Here is a 22,579-nt window from a genome sequence, read left to right on the forward strand (position 1 = left end):
ATATCTACTCAGGAACCCAGGCTGATGAGTAAGTGAGGCTAGAGGGAGAGACCGCTAACGGTCTCACATTGGCAGTTAAAGAGATTCAGGACACTTTTATTAATAACTCAGTTGTTCTGACTGAGTCATAAGGCCCTATGCAACCACAAGGGGGCCAGCCAGGAAGAACAGTCACATCTCATACCTGGAAGGAGAGAGAATGGGGTGTATTTGATGAACCAGCACTATTGACTACTACATTATTTCATTGTTGCTTTAATTCGTTCACTGTCTTTATACTACCCACACCTAAATTCATTTAAAGGGTATAAACCAGAACCATCTGTGTAATACTGGAAACAGGGCCAGGCAGCCTAGAGGTCCTTGTGACCACATTTTATCTGTGCTCATTTCACCTGTTCCCCAGTTTCCTTAAGTCTCTATTTCCGGTTGTTAAGACATTAGGAATTGAGGTACAGAGACATGAAAGTGTCCTCTAGATATTACAAATTCATCATGTTACTAACTCATCTTATTGTATTATTTTCTAATGTGAGTTAGAAATTTTAGATATACCACTCCCTATAAAAGACACATGCACACACATACTATATTTATTGAATGTTTACTTCCTACCAGGCACTGTTCTAAGCACTTAACAATTATTAATTTATTTAATCCTCACAATAGTTCTATAAGGGAAGAACTATTATTGCCTCTTTTTTATGAATGAGAAAACTGAAACATACAATTACATTAAGTCTCAGAGCCAGGCAGTTTGGCCCTAGAGCTTATGGTCTTAAACCATTATGCAGTACAGTTTGCTTATCCTAGTTTGGAGATGTTGGTCGTATATTTTTCCTCCTTTCTTTTTTAATTTTACTGTTCTTGTTTGGTTCTCATTTCTTGCCAGGACAGAATAGCCTTTTAATTGGTAGCCTTCTTGTAGGACTGCCCACATAGAGCTTTTTTATTTACGCATTTTAAAAAAGATTTTATTTATTTATTTGAGAGAGAATGAGAGAGAGTGCGCGGTGAGGGGTGAGGGGCAGAGGGAGAAGCAGACTCCCTGCTGAGCAGGGAACCTGATGCAGGACTTGATTCTGGGACTCCAGGATCATGACCTGAGCTGAAGGCAGTTGCTTAACCAAATGAGCCACCCAGGTGCCCCCACACAGAGCTTTAAAATACAGTTCTGATCATGTCACTCCCCAGCTTTAAAACCGTTTTCTTTACATCTATAAAATAAAGTTCAAACTTCCCAGTACAAAATTTGAGGCTCTTCAGAATTTGTCACTGACTTAGCTCTCCGGCCATGTTTCCAATTTTTCACTTTATACTCCGGGTTAAGTGCTATTTCCCCAGCATTACATATTTCACTTTTACATCTCCATACCTTCGTGCATTGTGGTCTCCTGAATTGCCCCTTCTCTTCCTGTCTGCTGTAATATGAATTCTCTAAGGTCCAACTCAAATGTCTCCTCTGTGAAGTTTTAATAGACTAGCAGTTGTCAAACTTTATCATGTATCAGAATCACCTGGAGGGTTTGTTAAACCACAGATTGCCATCCCCACCCCACCCTTGGAGTAGATTTGGGTGGAGTCTGAGAATTTGCAAGTCTAACATTTTCCTACTAATGCCTGTGCTACTGGTAGGGGGACCAGAACTTAAGAAACACTTATTATATGGTTTCACCTATACGTACAATCTAAAAATCAAACAAAGAACAGAAGCAGACTAATAAGTACAGAGAACAAACTGGTGGTTGCCAGAGAGGAGGCACTGGGGGGCTATGGGCAAAACAGGTGAAGGGGTTTTAGAAGTAAGATCTTCACAGTGTGCCCAATTGGCTCAGTCGCGAGTGTGTGACTCTTCATCTCAGGGTTGTGAGTTTGGGCCCCATATTGGGTGTAGAGATGACTTAAATAAGTAAACTTAAAAAAAAAAGAGCCATGAACTTCTAGTTATAAAATAAATAAGTCAGGTGCCTGTGTAGCACTGTTATTTAAGGGTCTGCCTTCAGCTCAAGTCATGATCCCTAGGTCCTGGGATGGAGCTCCAAGTCGCGGACTTCCTGTTCAGTGGGAAGTCATCTTCTCTCCCTCTGCCTGCTGCTCTGCCGACTTGTGTGCTCTCTCCATCAAATAAATGAATAAAATCTTTTTTTAAAAAGATTTTATTTTTTTGACAGACAGAGATCACAAGTAGGCACAGAGGTAGAGAGAGAGAAAGGAGGAAGCAGGCTCCCCGCTGAGCAGAGAACCCGATGTGGGGCTCCATCCCAGGACCCTGCGATCATGACCTGAGCTGAAGGCAGAGGCTTTAACCACTGAGCCACCCAGGCGCCCCTAAATGAATAAAATCTTTTTTTTAAGATTTTATTTATTTATTTGACAGAGATCACAAGTAGGCAGAGAGACAAGCAGAGAGAGAGAGAGAGGAGGAAGCAGGTTCCCCGCTGAGCAGAAAGCCCGATGCGGGGCTCGATCCCAAAACCTTGAGATCATGACCTGAGCCGAAGGCAGAGGCCTTAACCCACTGAGCCACCCAGGTGCCCCTAAATGAATAAAATCTTAAAAAAAAAAAAAAGAAACATTACTAAGTGAGAAGAGCAGGTCATTACTAAGTGAGAAGAGCAGGAGTAGAACATGGGATATAGCTGCTGTTATTTGTGTAAATAATAAATTTCAAACATTTTTTTTTCCTTGGGGCACCTGGGTGGCTCAGTCCATTAAGCATCTGCCTTCAGCTCAGGTCATGGATCTCAGGGTCCTGGGATAGGCTCCCAGCTCAGCGGGGAGGCTGCTTTTCTTCCTCCCTCTGCCCTTCCCCCTGCTCATGCTCCCTCTTTTTCTCTGTCTCTCAAATAAATAAATAAAAATTTTTAAAAAAACATTTTTTTTCTTACGTATGCATAAAAGATCGCTGGAAGGATACATAAGAGATTAATACTCATTGAGAAGAGGGCAAATGGAAGGTGGCAGACAAAAATGGGAGTAAGGGTTTTCACAGTACACTGTTTTATACCTTTTGAATTTTGAAGCATGAAAATAGATAGTTCATTCAATATTATTACAATAAAAATTAAAAGGAAAGGAACCTGCCTGGAAAGATACACCCTCATGTGTGCAAAAACAAGCTACCTTAACAGCAGTTACCTTAGGATAGAAGGATTGGGAAACATGACAGCATCTAGGAACTTTCTGCATTTTTTACCCTTCAGTAATGTTTTTGCTGTTATTGCTGTTGTTTTTAAATATTTTACTTACTCATTTGAGAGAGAGAGAGAGAGAGAGAGAAAGCAAGAGAGAGAACATGAGCAGGGTGAATGTCAGAGGGGGAAACAGACTCCCTACTGAGTAAGGAGCCCAATTTGGGTCTTGAATGATCCTGAGACTCCCAACACACACAGACACACACTTTGTAGGTTTTAAACACTGGAAAGTGGCCAATAAAATTTCCCAGACCGATTACACCTGTAAGCTGTCAGTTTAAAGTGAGTGAAAGGAATGTTTAAGGACATCAGATTAACAGAGATAATATGAGCAATAAAACCAGAGATATACCCTGCCTCCCCCACCCCCGCGCAAAAACAGCAACAACAACAATCAAAAAAACAAACAAAAAAACAAAACATACAAACCAAAGGTATGTGGATTGCAACTCCCTGAATCTACACAGCAAGGACCATCTAGCCATAGAGACTGGAAACACTCTACTGACCAGTGGCTAAGCTGCCCTCTCCCCGGAACAGCATGCACATTGGACCTGTGAGTTGGCCTTGGGTCAGTCCTCCTTTCTTTTCTTCCACAGATAATCCACTTCTGGCTGCTGCATTTTTTTTCTTAGACAGGTTACTGTAGAAACTAAAACCTGTAATTTTCTTGCAGCTGCATATTGATGCTCTCATTAATCATGTGTGTGCTTGCATTTTTTTTAGGGGGTGGAGGAAAGGTGAGTTCCCCCTGAGCTCCTGGAGGGGATACATGGGAGCCTTCATGTACTGACATCAATCTTAATCTGCTTGCCTTTGACTCTGTCCTGCATTTTGTCCTGAATTTCTTTTTATCAAAACAGTGTACAAATCATCTCTCTCCCTCTCCCTTGCTCTCTCTCTTTCCTTGTTTAACCAATATAGCACCAGAAGAGAGTTCTTGTGAAGGCAAAGTCTAGTACCCCATTGCCAACCTGCGGTTCCCCTGCCTCCATTTTCAAATAACCCTGGGGACTTACTCAGGCCAAGGAGGGGGCAGTCCTGTTTCCAGGAGTCAGAAACAGAGGCAATGATCAAGTTTCTGCTAACAGGGCATATGGTAGGTTTATGTCTCCATACCATTTGGTATGGGTGTTAAAGCCTGGTTCAGCATGGTCCATGAGAAACATGTCACCTTTGAAATGACTGCATCCTGGTCCAAGTCCCTGCACAAACACAAGTGATGCCCCACACTTAGATTCCAAGGTTATGGCTCTCTGAATTTGCAGTCACGTGCTAGGTCCCTGTTGCCCAGAACATTTGGCCAGCATGGCTGAGCCTGAGAGCTTTTACAATCACTATCCCTATTACTTACTGGGCCAGACTCAGTCTTCTTCAGCCAGACCCATGTTGGGCCTTGGTCCATGGCCTCACTGCCCTCTTTCTTCCAGTGAATTCTCTTATGGACTTCCTGTCAGTTGGCCATAGTCTACTCTACCAAATTTCCCTAACTTCAGACTTTGGAGAGTACACACTATGATTTTCTTTTCTTTTCTTTTCTTTTGAAAGATCCCTGGGATGATGATGATAATCACTACCATCATCACCATGTGTTATGTATGAGTTGCCTGTGATTCCCATAAAGAATTACAACAGACTCATTTGCTTAAAACAACAGAAATTTATTCTCTCACAGTTCTGGAGGCTAGCAATCTAAAATCAAGGTGTTGGGCACCTGGGTGGCTCAGTTGGTTAAGTGACTGCCTTTAGCTCGGGTCATGATCCAGGAGTCCCAGGATCCAGTCCCGCATCAGGCTCCCAGCTCCACCAGGAGTCTGCTTCTCCCGACCTTCTCCCGTCTCATGCTCTCTCTCACGCTTTCTCAAATGGATTAATAAAATCTCAAAGAAAAATAAAATAAAATCAAGGTGTTAGCAGGGCTGAGCTCCCTCCAAAGGCTCTGAGGCGAATATTCTCTTGTTTCTTCCAGCATCTGGTGGTTCCAGCCAAGGGTTCTTTAGTTTGTGGTTGTGTGATTCCAGTCTCTGCCTCCATCTTCGCATGGCGTTTTCCTCTGTCTCTCTGTATCTTCTCTACTGTCTTTTATAAAAGACATTTATCATTGGTCTTAAGGCTCACCCAGATAATCCAGGATGTTTATCTTGAGATCCTTGATTATATCTGTAAAGATCCTTTTACCAGGGGCACCTGAGTGGCTCAGTGGGTTAAGCCTCTCCCTTCAGCTCAGGTCATGATCTCAGGGTCCTGGGCTTGAGCCCCTCGTCGGGCTCTCTGCTCAGCCGGAAGCCTACTTCCCTCTCTCTCTCTGCCTGCCTCTCTGCCTACTTGTGATCTCTCTTTCTGTCAGATACATAAAAAAAAATTAAAAAAAAAAAAGATCCTTTTACCAAATAAGGTCACTTTCATAGGTTTCAAGGGTAAGGACATGGATGTATCTTTTAGAGGGCCCCTTTTCAATCTACTAGATGTTATTTTATAGATGAGGCGTTGTGGGGTGAAAAAGATTGAGGGATTCACTAAATGTAAATGACTACCCCTCTGTCACAGAGTTCTGCCCACTTGCAAAAGGCAGCAGATTTTACAAAACCATACACACTAAAAAGTTCCTATTAGGGGCACCTGGGTGGATCAGTCAGTAGGCCTCTGACTCTTGGTTTTGGCTGGGATCATGATCTCAGGGTCGTGGAATTGAGCCCCTTATGGAGCCTGAGACCAGAGTAGGGCTCTGTGCTCAGTATGGAGTTTGCTTGGGATTCTTTCTCCTTCCTTGTCTGCTCCTGCCCCACTCATCTCTCTCTTTCTCTCTCTCAAAGAAATGAATAAATTAAAAAAAAAACTTTTTTTAAAGGTCCTATTAGACTCTTATCATAGGACAATTGGTTTCTGCTGGCCTTATATTTGCTTAAATAAAGGGATCTCTTAAGACTCCGTATAGGAGTTCTGGCTTTCCGTAGGACTCACCAAGTATCATTATATTACATCACATCATACAGTTATGTCCAACTATTGTATCTTAAGGGCACTTGATACTGGAGAGTTGAAACCCATGGCCTAATTTTAATCAATGAGTTCAGCCTGTCTTGATTCTATTTCGTAACCATTTCCCTGAAAAGGAACAATATAAATTGGCTCGTGTTTCATCCTTTTTGTGATTCTCAACTCACCCTCATGTGCCTATTGTGGAATGCAAGAATGAGAAGGCTCATTCTTGAGCCTTGAGAAGGCACATAGAGAGGTGAAATAATATAAAGTCTGAGTCCTAAATATCTGTACAGTAGATTTCAAACCTGGGGTGGAGAGTCTATCAGGCTTTTTCATAGTTCAGCTCAGAGATGGTTCTGTGATTGGGGAGCTGGCCTCGTAGGGATTCTTCACCAACTTGGCACACCGAAAAATCATCACAATTAGGAACAGAAATAGAAGGACAACAAAGGCAATGGCAAAGCCTTTGTCTACGTCAACACTGCTGGACAGGTTTGAATCATCCATGGGAACACACCCTCTTTACCCTGGTTCAGCTGTAGCTACCTCCTCAGGTATATCTTCAGATTTGTCATATTCCTGGACAAAAGGGGTCAAAACAAGTTTATTGGTTTGTGTGTGTATGTATGTGTTTTCTTAATAACATTATCAAAACTAGAGAGGGTTTAGAAAAACAAAAACAAAACAGCAAGATTTATTTAAGAAGCACTTATGAAACTGATGAAGTTAGTATGGGTGAATTTCAAAATATATACACACATAAAGCACAAAATTGTTGGAAAATTACTCCAAAGCAGAACATGAGCAAACTTGTGTAACTCAGACATCAGCTGGGGCTTCCTGGCCCTGTAAGATCCAGGTAAAACTGTCTTCAATACCCCAGTTCTGTGTTAAGTCCAGATCCCTCTCTGATTTTTTCAAATTCTGAGTACTTATTATAATTAACTTGTTCTGGAGTCTTAGCATAAAGACTATATAAACATAAAATTATTTTTCTTTTTTCTTTTTTATTACTTTAAAAAAAGATTTTATTTATTTATTTGACAGAGAGAGAGAGAGAGAGAGAGAGAGAGTGAGAGAGAGAGAACAAACAGAGGGAGCCTCCTTCTCCCTCTCCCTCCGCCTGCCTGTCTGCTGCTCCCTCTGCTTGGGCGCTCTCTCTCTCTCTCAATGGATAGAGCAGGAAAGGGCAGTGAGAAAATGAAGACACTAAGTTTTAAGTCATTTATAAGAAGTTCAACTAGGCAAGAAAGAGAAGTCAAATAGCAGCTAAGAGCCTATTGCAGAACCTAGCAAAGGATTCCATTTTTTAAAAAAGATTGTGTTTATTTATTTGTCAGAGAGACAGAGAGAACACAAGCAGGGGGAGCGGCAGGTAGAGAACCAGACTCCCAATGCCGGACTCGATCCCCCCAGAATCTAGGATCATGACCTGAGCAGAAGGCAGCCGCGTAACCAGTGAAGTCACCCATAGGTACCAAGGTTTCCATTTCAAAGGCAGAATGAAAAGGAATCAGATAGGATGCATCTGGTTGTAAGTGACAGAAAAGTCACTTATTAAACAATATGTAGAATTTATTAACTTATGAGGCAGAAGTCCAGAGTAAGGCTAACTTTAGCTATCATTAGATCCAGAGATTCAAGGTGTTATCGGGGTTCTGATTTTATGTCTATGACTTTCACCTTTTTCTGTGTTGGTTTTCTATACAGGCTGACTTCCCTATGGTAGCAAGAATGGCTCCAACAAATCCCGACCTCTCGTATGCTCTCTTCACAGTATCTCCTCCTCCCTGATTCCAGAGGAAGAAAGAATACTTTTGTATTAGTCAAGATTCTTGTTTGCAAGCAACAGAAACAATCTCCCTCACCTAAGCATAAAAGTATTTATTGCAAAGAGGCCAGGTCCCATCCAGAATGAAGTAGAACTGGTCTTATCAGCAGAAATCAAGGGAGAGGAGGCATTGGGAACCACAGCCAAGGTCAGCACAGGAAAAATCTGGCTAAGGGCACTTCTGGTACTGGACAGTTTTGCTGAGCACCACTGCTAGTGTCATTGGAAGTCACTGCTTCTGCCCTGCCTGAATTACAAACTGAGCCATCTTTGCATCACTCAATATTCTAGACCCTTAGCTGGTGCATCTGACTGGTCAAGGCTGAGTTATGTACCAGCACCTTAATCACCATGGGGGTGGAAGAGAATATTTGTCTTCTCTAGGCATCTATAGTGGGAATAAGATTCTGACTCACATAAAGGAAGATTTTCTTCAGATAAGAGGGTTTTTGGATATTGGGTAGAGAAAAAAATGATAAACATCTATTTTTGGGTTGTGACCCCAATCCAGCTATATGCTGCATAAGAGACTCACCTAAAATTTAAAGGCACGGAAAGATTGCAGATAAAAGGTATACAAAAAAGTATACTAGGTAAATACTAACCAGAAAACCGAGACCTTGTATTAATACGAGACAAAATAGACCTTAAGATAGAAAACATTCTGAGGGTGCGGTGTTGCTCAGTCAGTTAAGTGTCTGACTCTTGGTTTCAGCTCAGGTCATGATCTTTGGGTCCTGGGAGTCAAGTGACAATCTGGAATCAGGCTCTGTGCTCAGCAGGGAGTCTGCTTGAAGTTCTCTCTCTCCCTCTCCCTCGCCTCTCCCCACCGCCCCCCCATGCCTGCCTGCACACATTCTCTCTCAAATAAATAAATAATCTTAAAAAAAAAAGAAAGCATTCATAGAGGTAGAGAGGATTAATAGGTTATGATAAAGGGTAAAATTTAGCAGGAAGATGTTAACAATTCTAAATTGTGAGTACCTAATAAAACAGTCTCAAGATAAATTAAAAAAATAAGAGTATAGGGAGAAATTGATTAAAAATGTCATTATAGTGAATAACGAGCACATTTTTTTTAAAGATTTTATTTATTTATTTGACAGAGAGAGATCACAAGTAGACAGAGAGGCAGGCAGAGAGATAGAGAGGGAAGCAGGCTCCCCGCCGAGCGGAGAGCCCGATGCGGGACTCGATCCCAGGACCCTGAGATCATGACCTGAGCCGAAGGCAGCGGCTTAACCCACTGAGCCACCCAGGTGCCCCAACGAACACATTTTTTTAAAAGATTTTATTTACTTATTTGATAGACAGAGATCACAAGTAGGCAGACAGGCAGGCAGAGAGGGAGGGGGGAAGAAGGCTCCCTGCTGGGCAGTGAGCCCAATGCAGGGCTCAATCGCAGGACCCTGGGATCATGACCTGAGCAGAAGGCAGAGGCTTTAACTCACTGAGCCACCCAGGCACCCCAATAATCAACACATATTTCTCAATTATTACTAGGTCAACCAGGCAAAAATCAGTGAAAATAAAGAATATTTGAATAATACAAGTAACAAACTGGATTTATTGAACATCTATAGAACTCTGCACTCAACACTTAGCAAATCTACACTTTTTAAAAGTTGATCCTTTTATTTTTTAAATTTTTTTTAATCAAAGAGAGAGAGATGGAGTGAGCACAAGCGGGGGAATGGCAGGCAAAGGGAAAAGTAGGCTCCCTGTTGAGCAAGAAGCCTGAAGTGGGACTCAGATACCAGGACCTTAGGATCATAATGTGAGCTGAAAGCAGCTGCTTAACTAGCTGAGTCACTCAGGCATCCCAAATCTATATTTTTTCATGTATTGCTTAATCCCATTTGAATTGAGTTTTTTGGAGCCTTTGGTCATGTAATACTAAAGGCATCCTAATTCTGTGTATTAAATCTCTTTCTACTTGAAAAACCTAGAATGGTTTCTGTTCTCTGATATAAACCTTGCCGGATACAAATAGCAAGTTGAGTTTGAGTTATCACAGGCACGCAAGTGTAATTAATATTAGAAAATCTATAAATGACATCACATATTCATATATATATGTGATAGAGGAACCATATAAATATCTCAGTGGTTGTAAAAAAATTGGATAAAATTCAAAATTCAATATTAATGTAAAATACCCATATTAATATTAGGAAAACAAGGATAAAATGGAACACCTTTAATCAGATAAAGGGTATTAACCAAAAATATATAGCAATCATTCTACTTAACGGCCAAATGTTGAAAGATTTTATTCATTTATTTATTTATTCATTTCTTTATTTTAAAGAGTATTTTTTTACTTTAAAAATTTTTTTGATTTATTTGACACAAGTTAAGAGAGAGAGAACATGAACAAGCACAGCAGAGGAAGAGGGAGAAGCAGACTCCCAGGTGAGCAGGGAGCCTGATGAGGCACCCAATCCCAAAATCCTGGGATCATGATCTGAGCCGAAGGCAGACACTTAACCAATTGAGACACCTGGGTGCCCAAGATCATTTATTTATTTATGAGAGAGAGAGAGAGAGAGAGCAAGAGCACAATGGAAAAGAAGACTGAATCCCCATTGAGCAGGGTGCCTAACTCAGGGCTGATCCCAGAACCTTGAGATCATGACCTGAGCAGAAGTCAAATGCTTAATGGACTGAGCCACCCAAGGGCCCTGAAAGATTTCTTTTAAAATCAAGAATAAGACAAAAAAGAAAAAATCAGAACAAGACAAAGACATTCTTCACTTTTATTCAACATCATTCTAGCCAGCACAGTAAAATAAGTTTTTGTTTTTTATTTAAAGCATAAAGATTTAGGGGTCGCCTGGGTGACTCAGTTCTTTAAGCATCTGCGTCTGCTCGCGTCACGTTCCCAGGCTCCTGGGGTCAAGCCCTGTGTCAGACTCCCTGCTCAGCGGGGAGCCTGCTTCTCTCTCTCCCTATGCCTGCCACTCCCTCTGTTTGTCCTCTCTCTCTATCAAATAAATAAATAAAACCTTTTTAAAAATTAAAAAATTAGGGGCGCCTGGGTGGCTCAGTGGGTTAAGCCGCTGCCTTCGGCTCAGGTCATGATCTCGGGCTCCTGGGATCGAGTCCCGCATCGGGCTCTCTGCTCGGCAGGGGCCTGCTTCCCTCTCTCTCTCTCTCTGCCTGCCTCTCTATCTACTTGTGATCTCTCTCTGTCAAATAAATAAAATCTTTAGAAAAAAAAAATTAAAAAATTAGCCCCACATCGGGCTCTCTGCGCAGCAGGGAACCTGCTTCCCCCTCTCTCTACCTGCCTCTCTACCTACTTGTGATCTCTGTCTGTCAAATAAATAAATAAAATCTTTTAAAAAGTTTTAAAAAAATTAAAAAAGCACAATTAAAAGGAAAAAATAACCCATTATACACAGATATCATTGTCTATAGAATACTCCAAGGAAAATATGAGAAATAAGCACAAGAATCTGGATAAGACACACAAGTCAATTGCACTTATAAATGCCAACAACAATATGAAAATGTAGTTTTAGAAAAGCCATTATTTACAATGACATAAAATACATAAAGTGCTTAAAAATAAATCTAAGAAAAGTTTAGCAGGACACGGTGGAAGAAATATCAAACTTTACTAAAAGGCATTAAGAGATCACCTAGATCAATGAAGGGATATACCATGTTTATGGATTCAACATGGTAAAATTGTTAATTCTCCCCAAGGTGGTCTTCAGATACAATGCAATTCCACCAAAATCCCATCAGGGTTTTTTTTGAGAAAACTGACAAACTAATTTTCTGAAGTGTGTATGGGAACTCACAAGTCAAAAAATAAAGAAGACATTCTAAAAAAAAGTTTAGGGTGGGGACATTTCCCATATCAGTTATTAAAGTTTATTATAGAGCCATAGTATTTTTGACAGTGGAGTTTATGTGTAGACATCCATGATAAGCCATTTGACAGACTAGAAAGAGCCTGGAAACAAATCACACATTTGGGGAAATTTGAATCATAACAGAAAGGGCACTGTTGATTACAGGAAAAGAACAGACTATTTTGTAAGTGATACTGGAAAATAGCTATCCTTAAAAAAAAACACAACGAGTTATAGTTACATGTCAAAAGCAAACTTAAAAACCTTTAGAAGAAAATGTAGAAAATCTTTATGACCTCAGGGTAGGAAAAGATCTCTTAAACAAGACACAAATAGTACATATATTTTAAACAGTTGACAAATTTTACCTCACAGTTAAGAACTTCTGATCACCACAGACACTGTAAAGTAAGTAAAAATACAAATCACTAACTTGGAGAAGATATTTGCCAAACATGTTTCTAAGAAAGGAATTAGTATCCAAAATTAGAAGAAAACTCATTCAACTTAATTTTAAATATGAATAACTCAACAGGAAAATTAGCAAAAGACATGAACTGGCATTCCACAAAAAAAGAATCATAAGTGGTACATAAATACATGAAAATGTGTTCAATTTCACTAGTAATCATGAAAATAAAGATATCAATTTTTTATCCGCTAGATTGCTAAACATTATGAATGTTGGCAAGAATTTGAGTATTGGGGTGCCTTGGTGGCTTAGTTGGGTGGGTGACTCTTGATTTTGGCTCAGGTCATGGTATTGGGATCCAGGGAACGAGTCCCACCTCAAACTCCATGCTCAGAGGGAATTCTGCCTGAGGGTTCTTTCTCTCTCTCTACCTTCCCCCCCACCCAGCTTACTCTCTCTTTCTCAAATAAATAAATAAATAACATCTTTAAAAAAAAAAGAATGTGAGTCATCTGAAATTCTTCTTTTAAAAATTTTTAAAAGATTTTATTTATTTATTTGAGAGAGGGAGAGAGAGCATGTGTAGGTGGGGGCCACAGAGGGAGAAGGAGAAGCAGACTTCCCACAAAATAGGGAGCCCCACTGGGGCCAGATCCCAGGGCACTGAGATCTTGACCTGGGGCAAAGGCAGACGCTTAACCGAGTCACCCAAGTGCCCTTGAAACTCTTACATGTTGCCTACCAGCAGTACAGGAGTATAAATTGGTAAAACTCCCTGTGGAAAACCCTTTAGCATTATTTGGTAAAGTTTAATTTACATATTCTCCATAACCCAGGAATTCCACTCCTGTGCATATACCAGGAGAAATATAAAACAATGCTATTGTGAGGGTGCCTGGGTAGTGGCTCAGCCAGTTTAGCATCAGACTCTTGATTTTGGCTCAGATCATGATCTTAGGGCCATGAGATGGAGCCCCACATCGGGCTCTACACTCAGCTGAGTCTGTTTCTCTCCATCTCTTTCTGCCCTGTACCCTGCAAGCATGTGCTCTCGCACACATTCTCTCTCCCTCCCTCTCTCAAATAAATAAATACATCTTTAAAAAGAAACAATGCTATTGTACCAAAAAACAGACAACTCAAATGACTACTCTCTGGAGAATTATTATATAAATTGTGACATAGTCCACAGCTGAATATTATAAGCAGCAAAAGAAAAAAAAATGAACAAACTAGAGTTTGTATCTGAGAACATGGGTGAACTTTGGAAATATGTCATTAAGTGAAAAAAGCAAATTACAGAAAATTGTATACATTATTATTTTTATAAATCTCAAAACAATGTAAACTATTTAGAGGTACATACATATGTGACAAATCTATTTTTTGAGAAACAAAGGTGTGATGCAAAAAATTCATGGTAATGGTTACTTCTGGGAGAGAGACAGGAAGATGATCTAAAGAAAAGAGCACAGAGGTATATGCTAATGGTGATGGTAGGGTGGGTGAATGGCTCAGTCGGTTAAGCATTCAGTCAGTTAAGCATCTGCCTTTGGCTCACGTCATGATCCCAGGGTCCCGGGACCAGGCTGCTCCTTCTTTTTTTCTTCTTCTTGTATCAGCTCTGCATCAGGCTCCTTGTTCAAGGAACCTACTTCTCCCTCTGCCTACTGCTCCCCCTGCTGGTGCTCTCTCTCTCTGTCAAATAAGTAAAATCTTAAAGATAATAATAATATTTGAGGGTTTTGAAGGGGCGGGGAGTGGGAGGTTGGGGGAGCCAGGTGGTGGGTATTATGGAGGGCACATATTGCATGGAGCACTGGGTGTGGTGCATAAGCAATGAATTCTGTTACGCTGAAAATAAATTTTAAAAAATCTCAGATATTTCTAAAAGTAAATGATAGTCCTTATTTGGGGTTTCCAAGGCAGCCTGTAGGAGAACAGTGATCCATTAAGATTTTTAAAAATACAAAAACTTTTATTTCTCTTTGTAAAATCTAATTTAAAATTTTTTTTAAAGATTTTTTATTTATTTATTTGAGAGAGAGAGAGATCACAAGTAGGCAGAGAGGCAGGCAGAGAGAGAGAGAGAGGGAAGCAGGCTCCCTGCTGAGCAGAGAGCCCGATGTGGGACTCGATCCCAGGACCCTGAGATCATGACCTGAGCCGAAGGCAGCGGCTTAACCCACTGAGCCACCCAGGCGCCCTAATTTAAAATTTTTTGTGCATGTTTTCTAATAGAACACTTTGTGAAAACAATACATGCAACAATAAATGCATTTTTGATCTAATTAAAAAATATCTAGACATAGAAAAAAAATAATAATAATGGTAACCCGATAGGGGCGCCTGGGTGGCTAGGTGGGTTAAGCATCTGACTTTTGGTTTGGCTCCGGTCATGATTTTGGGGTTGTGGGATTGAGCCCCGCATTGGGCTCCACCCTCAGCAGTGTCTGCTTCAAATTCTCTCTCTCTCCTCCTCCTCCACTTGCAATTATGCATGTGTGCTCCCTTGTTAAAATAAATAAATCTTTAAAAAATATAATGGTAAGTGTATACTTCCTAAATTGGGTCATGGAATCATAGTGGCTTATTTCTTCCTGTGTTTCATAACTTAAGCATATTGTATAACTTCTTTCGAATTATCAAATATTACAAAATTTTTTAAAAACAGAATTAGATTTAAGGGAGGCAGGGAAAAGTTCCCTGCACTGCAAATATTTTATCAGAGATCAAAAAGTTCATTAGGGGGACGCCTGGCTGGCTCAGTCAGTGGAGCATGAGACTCTTCATCTCGGGGTTGTGAGTTTGAGCCCCACGTTGGTGCAGAGATTAATTGAAAAAAAAATCTTGAAAAAAAAGTTATTCAGATACAGGGCTCATTGACTCCAGAGATCACTGTGTGTTTCTGTTGTGTATAGTGGGGATGGGGGTTAGGAGGGGTGTCCAATAAAGAGCTCAAGAAGAAACAGCTTAGGGAGAGCTCATTGGAAACTACTGCTCATCCACACAATTCTTGTTTTTGTGTGTGTGTGTGGACAAACCCAAGGATAAACAAAGGGCAAAGGGCACTCCTTCCAGATAAGTTAACCCCCAAAGAGAATAATGCAATGGCAATCACTTAATATAGCACGGTGGTGGAGAACATGGATTCTAGAGCCAATCTTTCTGACTCTGATAAAACTTGGTGATCCTGGGACACCTGGGTGGCTCAGTTGGTTAAGCAACTGTCTTCGGCTCAGGTCACAATCCCAGAGTCCTGGGATGGAGTCCTGCATCCGGCTCCCAGCTCCATGGAGAATCTGCTTCTCCCTCTGACCTCCCCTTTCATGCTCTCTCTCACTCTGTTTCTCTCTCTCTCTCTCTCAAATAAATAAATAAAATCTTAAAAAAAAAAAAAGAACTTGGTGATCCTAAGCAAGTTACTTTACTTTTTGGAGCCTCGCTTTCCCCATCTGTAAAATTAAGATTATAATAGAAAAATCCTGTGACGTAGATGTTGAGGTAAAAGAAATAAATGCATGTAGAAAACATAGAACAGAGCCTTGTACACAACAACTGCTGTGTTAAATGTTTGCTATTATTATCCTCCTTGGATTTGCAATTTTTCTCTTGCTATGGAGTGCCTGAAATCAATGCTGTTTTAATTTTTCATTTAGGTGGAGTTCCAGAGCATATTCTCACATGTCACAGTTGTGCAGATTTGAAAGTGTCTCACGTCAACAGAGAAGGGAGGGTAAAAAGGCCTGGAATCTGTAGTTCAAAGCATTGACAAGTACTCCAAATTTCAGTTCATTTGATGCTAGGAATGGAATAGATGTGCAATGTATGGTACAACCTGAAGAGAGAATTCCAAGTTGAGCTTAGGTTCTGTGTGTCCCAGAATTTAACTCAAAGCAAGTTTTTGTAATAGTAGGAAATGGATCTTGCAGCCATTTGGTTTATTTCTAACTGGAGATTTTCTTTCTTTCTTTTTTTTTTTTAAAGATTTTATTTATTTATTTGACAGACAGAGATCACAAGCAGGCAGAGAGACAGGAGGAAACAGGCTCCCCACCGAGCACAGAGCTCGATGCGGGGGGGGGGGGGGGGGGGGGCAGGGGGCGGGGCGGGGGGGGGGTTGATCCCAGGACCCTGAGACCACAACCTGAGCTGAAGGCAGAGGCTTAACCCACTAAGCCACCCAGGTGCCCCTCTTTCTTTCTTTTTAAAAAGATTTTATTTATTTATTTGTCAGAGAGAGAGAGAGAGAGAGAGAGAGCACGAGCAGGCGGGGATGAGGGGGCAGAGGGAGAAGCAAGTTCCCCGCTGAGCAAGGAGCCCAATGTGGGACTCAGTCCTAGGACCTTGGGATCATGACCTGAGCTGAAGGCAGATGCTTGACTGACTGAACCACCCAGGCGTCCCTCTAACTAGAGATTTTCTTGATGAAAAATTCACCCCAAGTGAAAATGTAGTCTGGGTTCCTGGGTCTGGCTGGGGTCTGAGTTGAGGAAAGATCCTGCTAATACTGTATCTGTGAGGTGGTGTTTGACCCACCTCCCCTGGGCTCACGGAAACCTGAGTCCCAGGGTGATCAATAAATACTTCTTTATAGTTACTGTTGTCATTTTATTTCACCTACATTCCTGTGTGGTTTGGGAAATGGAGATTACAAACAGCTCTCCCTCTAACACTATTTGAACTCTATCAACTTTAAATTTAATTTGAATGCACCATTTACCATTTAAATAGTATAATACAAAAACTAGGTCCTATAGTCATAACACAATACATAAGGTCTGGTTTCTTCTGTCTTTAGGAAGCTTGTAGTCTGGTATGGGAGATAAGACATGTCCACATAACTATGACGTAGGTATAAAGTGCTAAGTGTCAAAACAGAATGTAGTGAATCACTCTGAAGTCGTCTCCCCCTAACTTCCCTACCTGTCCATCCATACGGCTATTGCGGAAGCTGCCATTTCTGACTTGTCCCCACCATGCTGGCTGCCGCAGTTCAATGGTCTGGGGTAGGAAGAAGTTAGGCTGAAGCTCTTCTCTTGAATTTTTGTAACTGGAATGGGAAACAGCCTGGGCCATACTAAGTGTTTAATACATACTTGCTGATAATTGAGTTGTAATGAGAAAAGGAATTTCATTGTAATTTTAATATCCTGCTTCTGGATTTATCCATTTGTGTACACTTCAGAAGCCACTTTCTGGATATATTTCTTTTTCTTTTTTAAAAGATTTTATTTATTTGTTGGAGAGAGAGATTGGGCACAAGTAGGGGGAGAGACAGGCAGAGGGAGAAGCAGGCTCCCCACTGAGCAAGAATACTGAGGTAGGACTCGATCCCAGAACCCTGAGATCATGACCTGAACCAAAACCAGATGCTTAACCAACTGAGCCACCCAGGTTCCCTGGATATATCACTTTAATATCTCATTAAATATGCCAGCACATCTCTTTCCTTTATTCATTACTACACTTTCTTAAGAAGATCATATTATTTCATCCTGCCATCTCCATATCACACTAGACCCCTTATAGCCTGAATATTTCATTGATTTTTCAACTTCTCTTAATTATTGCATTTTAAGAGACTTGTATCTTTCTTCAATTTTCTTTCATATATTCTATTTTTTTAAAAAAATATTTTATTTATTTATTTGACAGAGAGAGATCACAAGTAGGCAGAGAGGCAGGCAGAGAGAGGAGGAAACAGGCTTCCCGCCAAGCAGAGGGGCCGATGCGGGGCTCAATCCCAGGACCCTGGGATCATGACCTGAGCTGAAGGCAGAGGCTTTAACCCACTGAGCCACCCAGGTGCCCCTCATATATTCTCTTTAACATAGGTTTCTAGGTATGATTTTATACATGTAAACTCTTGATTTTATATTAAGTTGCAGAGAAGAATAAACAAAAATATGTACTCCTTGAATGAAAACAAACAATCCCATAGCAATCTGCTGGTAGAAGTGGGGAAGGAACCCAAAGGGAAGACTCATGGAAGGTTTTACTGAAGAGGCAAATACATGGACTGCACTGAGGCCTGGGAAGGAGTGGAGTTAACCAAGCAGAAAAAGGTGGGAAAGAGGAGAAGCTGGAGAAGATATTTCAAGTACAAACATGAGGGCTTCAGGGAGGACAGCATAGTATGTCCGAGAAACAGTGAGTATTCAGTTTAGAACTGGGAATGTATTCTACTGAAGACCAGACAGGGACCATAGCCTAGGCCAGTTCATCAGGGCCCTTGCATGGCACATTAAAAACTCTGGACTCAACTTCGCAATCAGTGGGGAGCCATTGGAAAGCTTTTAAATATGGAAATTACACCATTAGATATTTGTGTTAGAAATATCAGACTGGTAGGAATGTGGAGGATACATGAGACAACAACTAACCTGAAATTCTTCCATAAATACGAGCTTTGAAGGGATTCAGGACAGCTCCCTCCTCCCAATGTGTCACTTTGGCAAGTGGATCATTCCGAGCTGAAGGCACTTGAGACCCTGTGGACTCAAGAGAAACTTTTGTCTCTCTCAACCACACAGAAAAATCTAAATTGAGGGTCTTTCCCGAAATACGAGTCATCTGCTCTTCTTATCACCCTTTGAAGTGCATTCTTTTCCTCTGAAATCCCAGATCCCTACCCACTTCTCTGTAGTTCAGAATGACCCATATATCTCATCTTGCCTGCCTTTGGAATTTCCATGTCTATAGGGAGTCCCCTATATACACTTACTAAATTTGATTTTCTCCTGTTATACTGTCTCATGTCATTTTGACTCTTAGTCCAGCTAGAAGGACCTTCGAGGAGACAGGAATTCTTATTCTCAGCAGTTTCTAGAGGGCAAAAATCTACATGTTTTGATTTTTTAAACTTCTCACAGCATAGATTAGCATAGTGTTTGCCCTCAGTAGGAAGTGTTTGTTGATGTGGAGACCAGTGTCAGAAGGAACACTCTGCTTCCATGGGTGTAGAGAATGTACAATTTGACCTTCGTCTGATGAACAAACTCAGATGGGGTAATATTAGTCATAGAACTCTTTCTAAAAGTGATGGCTGAGCTCAGTCTGGGATAAGGAAAGAACACTTAAATGAAGGAAGAGTGATGGAATCAAAAAAGCACGGGAACTTTTGGGGAAGTACTGCTTAATACAGCATGGTAAATCTCAAAATGCATGAAATGAAAGGTAAAAAAATCATAGAATCTCATAGTGGAAGGAACCTTTAAAAGTCATGTTGTGGCATTAGCCTTCTAATCATTTCTGCAAAGTCCGTGCTTTAATTATTGGGTAAGTTCCTCGGGGGCCTTTAGGGGTCAGAAGTGACTATCTTCCAAGGTGGCCCATTCTTTAAAAGTACTTATTTTTTCTTTTCTTTTCTTTTTTTAAAATTGAAATATAGCTGACACACAATGTTACTAGTTTTAGGCAGACAATGTAGTGTGATTCAACAATTCTCTATGTATACTATGTTCACCACGAGTGTATCTGCCATCTGTCACCATCCAACACTATTATAATACCATTGACCATATTCCCCGTGCTGTGCCTTTCATCCCCATGCCTTATTCATTCGGTAACTGGAAGTCTGGACCTCCTATTCCCCTTCACCCATTTTGCCCATCCCCTCACCTCTCTTTCCTCTGGCAACTACCAGTTTATTCTTATATTTGTGGGTCTGTTTCTGCTTTTTGTTTGTTTTGTTTTTTAGGTCTCATATATAAATGAAATCATATGGTATTTGTCCTTCTGTGACTTACTTCACTCCACATAGTATCTTCTAAGTCTATCTATGTTGTGGCAAATGGCAAGATTTCATTATTGTTCAAGGCTGAGTAATATTTGATTTTATATCTATATTTGTGTATACATATATTCTTCATATCTATATATCTATATAGATATATAGATATTCTTTATCCAACACTTGAGTTGCTTCCATATCTTGGATATTGTAAATAATGCTACAGTAATAAAAATAGTCCTTTACAATGAGCCAAATCGGTCTCCTTAGCATGCTCCACTTTTAATTTAGGACCATATAGGGTAACACATATCTCTTCCATACACAAGATTTTCAGGATGTGAGACACATTTCAAATACTTGTTAACTCATTTCTTCAATCATTTCATAATTTAATCATTTCTCAGAGGACATGGTCTTTCTATCACTCTAGTCTTTTTCCACTGAAAATAATCTCGTGTGTTTATATCCCACTTTAAAATGTGGTGCCCGGGGTGCCTGGGTGGCTCAGTGGGTTAAGCCTCTGCCTTCTGCTCAGGTCATGATCTCAGGGTCCTAGGATGGAGCCCCACATCGGGCTCTCTGCTCAGTGGGGAGCCTGCTTCCCCTCTCTCTCTGCCTGCCTCTCTGCCTACCTGTGATCTCTGTCTGTCAAATAAATAAATAAAATCTTTAAAATAAAATAAAATGTGGTGCCCAATGCAGAATAGAAAACCCACGTGAACTCAAGATTATTCATCTAGGTACTATACTTCTATTGCTTGAGATAAGATCATAATGAGCCTTGTGCTAAAACTGGAATAATAGAAGATTAGCATGACTCTTGCACAAAGATTACACACAAATTCATGAATCATTCCATATTTTTAACTAACTGGAATTTAACTAAAAACTCTGAAGAAAAAAAAATCATAATGATCCTTGAAAGTCAGCATAAAGAATTTGAATTTTAGGGGCATCTAGTTGGCTCAGTTGGTTAAGCAACTCCCTTCAGCTCAGGTCATGATTCTGGAGTCCCAGGACCGAGCCCCACATTGGGCTCCCTGCTCAGCTGGGAGTCTGCTTCTCCCTCTGCCCCTCACTCCACTCATGCTCTCTCTTTCTATTTCTCTCTCTCTTTCTCTCAAATAAATAAATAAAATCTTTTTAAAAAAGAATTTGAATTTTATTCTTCCAGGCATGGGGGAACCACTGAAGGAATTTGAGCAGATAAATGAGAATGGCGGCCATATCTTACTGTACATTCCACTGACTCTAACTGGAATGTGAGCTCTAAACCTTAAGTCTGTGTCCCATTGGAGGCACAGCTTCAGCACTTAGTGCAGGGCTAGCACACTGGAGGTGTTTAGTCTACCTACATAAATGAATTATCTAGATAATTATCTAGATCAGTACCTGGCATATTAAACATTCACAATTCCTGTGTATTGAAGAAAGGTAAATCATCAAAGCCATGCTTTAGGAAGATAACTGGCAACAGTATACAAAAGATATAGGAGACAGGAAATAGACACGATAGGGTGAAAAACAATTAGAAGGAGTCATAGCAGTCTTGGTAAAAGGCAACAAAAGTATCAACTAGGATGACAGTAACGAGAAGGAAGGAATGGATGTGAAAGAGGATTTGACATGATTTATAAATTAAATGGACATATAGTGGGAGGAAGAAGAAAATGATAAAACTCTGGGGTTTGAATTTGGATGGCTGAAATGTTATCTTTCATAGAATTATTTATTTAGGAATTAGCAGATATTTTAAGGGACTATGATGAATTCAGATTGGAGTACGTTGAATTTAAAGGTACTGGTATATTAAAAAAAATAAAGGTACTGGTATGATATGCTCAGGAGGCAGAAATGTGGGACTGAAGTTTAGGAGTAAAGGAAAGCAAGATCTTTAGAGTTGAGTCACTTAAGTGCAGGGTAGTTGAAAGCGTAGACGTAGATGAGGTGGCCAAAGGAGAATTCAAAACAAGGGAATGTCTGCTTTTATGCCATAGGAAGGAAATCAACAAACCACAGATGGAATAGTTATAAGTAGGAAGAGCTGAAGAGTGTAGTGTCATGAAATTGAACAGATGAGAGAATTTCAAGGAGGGGTATTGCCAACAGTCTCAGATGCTATAGAGAGATGGAAACCTTCAGCATCTGGAAATTGGAAAACATCAGGTCATCTGTGATTCTTCTCCTTATCTAATTACATCTGATTTCCTGAACTTTGAATGAAAGGTCTCTAGTTTATTTATTTAAACCTCTCACTCATAACTGCCAAATTCCAGTAAGCTAATTTTGTTATGGTTAGGCTGGTATCTTTCCTCTCTCCACCTCAAAAAGTAAAATACATTCTCGTTGAAAAAGGAAGGGGCGCCTGAGTGGCTCAGTGGGTTAAGCCTCTGCCTTCGGCTCAGATCATGATCCCGGGGTCCTGGGATTGAGTCCCACATCAGGCTCTCTGCTTAGCAGGGAGCCTGCTTCTCCCTCTCTTATCTGCCTGCCTCTCTGCCTACTTTTACTTGTGATTTCTCTCTCTGTCAAATAAATAAATAAAAAATCTTAAGA

The 22,579-nt window shown here is 40.5% G+C and overlaps 1 protein-coding gene and 1 pseudogene across 2 annotated transcripts in view; one reads left to right on the plus strand and one right to left on the minus strand.

The window, feature by feature from the left end:
• Positions 1-5,056: 5,056 nt before the first annotated feature.
• Positions 5,057-22,579, minus strand: part of CTXND2 (cortexin domain containing 2) — a 32,228-nt gene continuing 14,705 nt past the window's right edge. For both annotated transcript variants that reach the window (XM_045999528.1, XM_045999518.1), the window contains exons 2-4: positions 12,242-12,274; positions 6,482-6,755; positions 5,057-5,273 (exon numbers count right to left, since the gene is read on the minus strand). In XM_045999528.1, coding sequence (XP_045855484.1) covers positions 6,516-6,683 — 168 coding nt within the window. In that variant the 5' untranslated portion in view covers positions 6,684-6,755; positions 12,242-12,274 and the 3' untranslated portion in view covers positions 5,057-5,273; positions 6,482-6,515. The remainder of the gene's footprint in view (positions 5,274-6,481; positions 6,756-12,241; positions 12,275-22,579) is intronic.
• LOC123928438 lies at positions 20,790-20,888 on the plus strand (annotated as a pseudogene).

The sequence above is a fragment of the Meles meles genome, chromosome 1, assembly GCF_922984935.1.
Source record: "Meles meles chromosome 1, mMelMel3.1 paternal haplotype, whole genome shotgun sequence".
NCBI classification, from domain to species: domain Eukaryota; kingdom Metazoa; phylum Chordata; class Mammalia; order Carnivora; family Mustelidae; genus Meles; species Meles meles.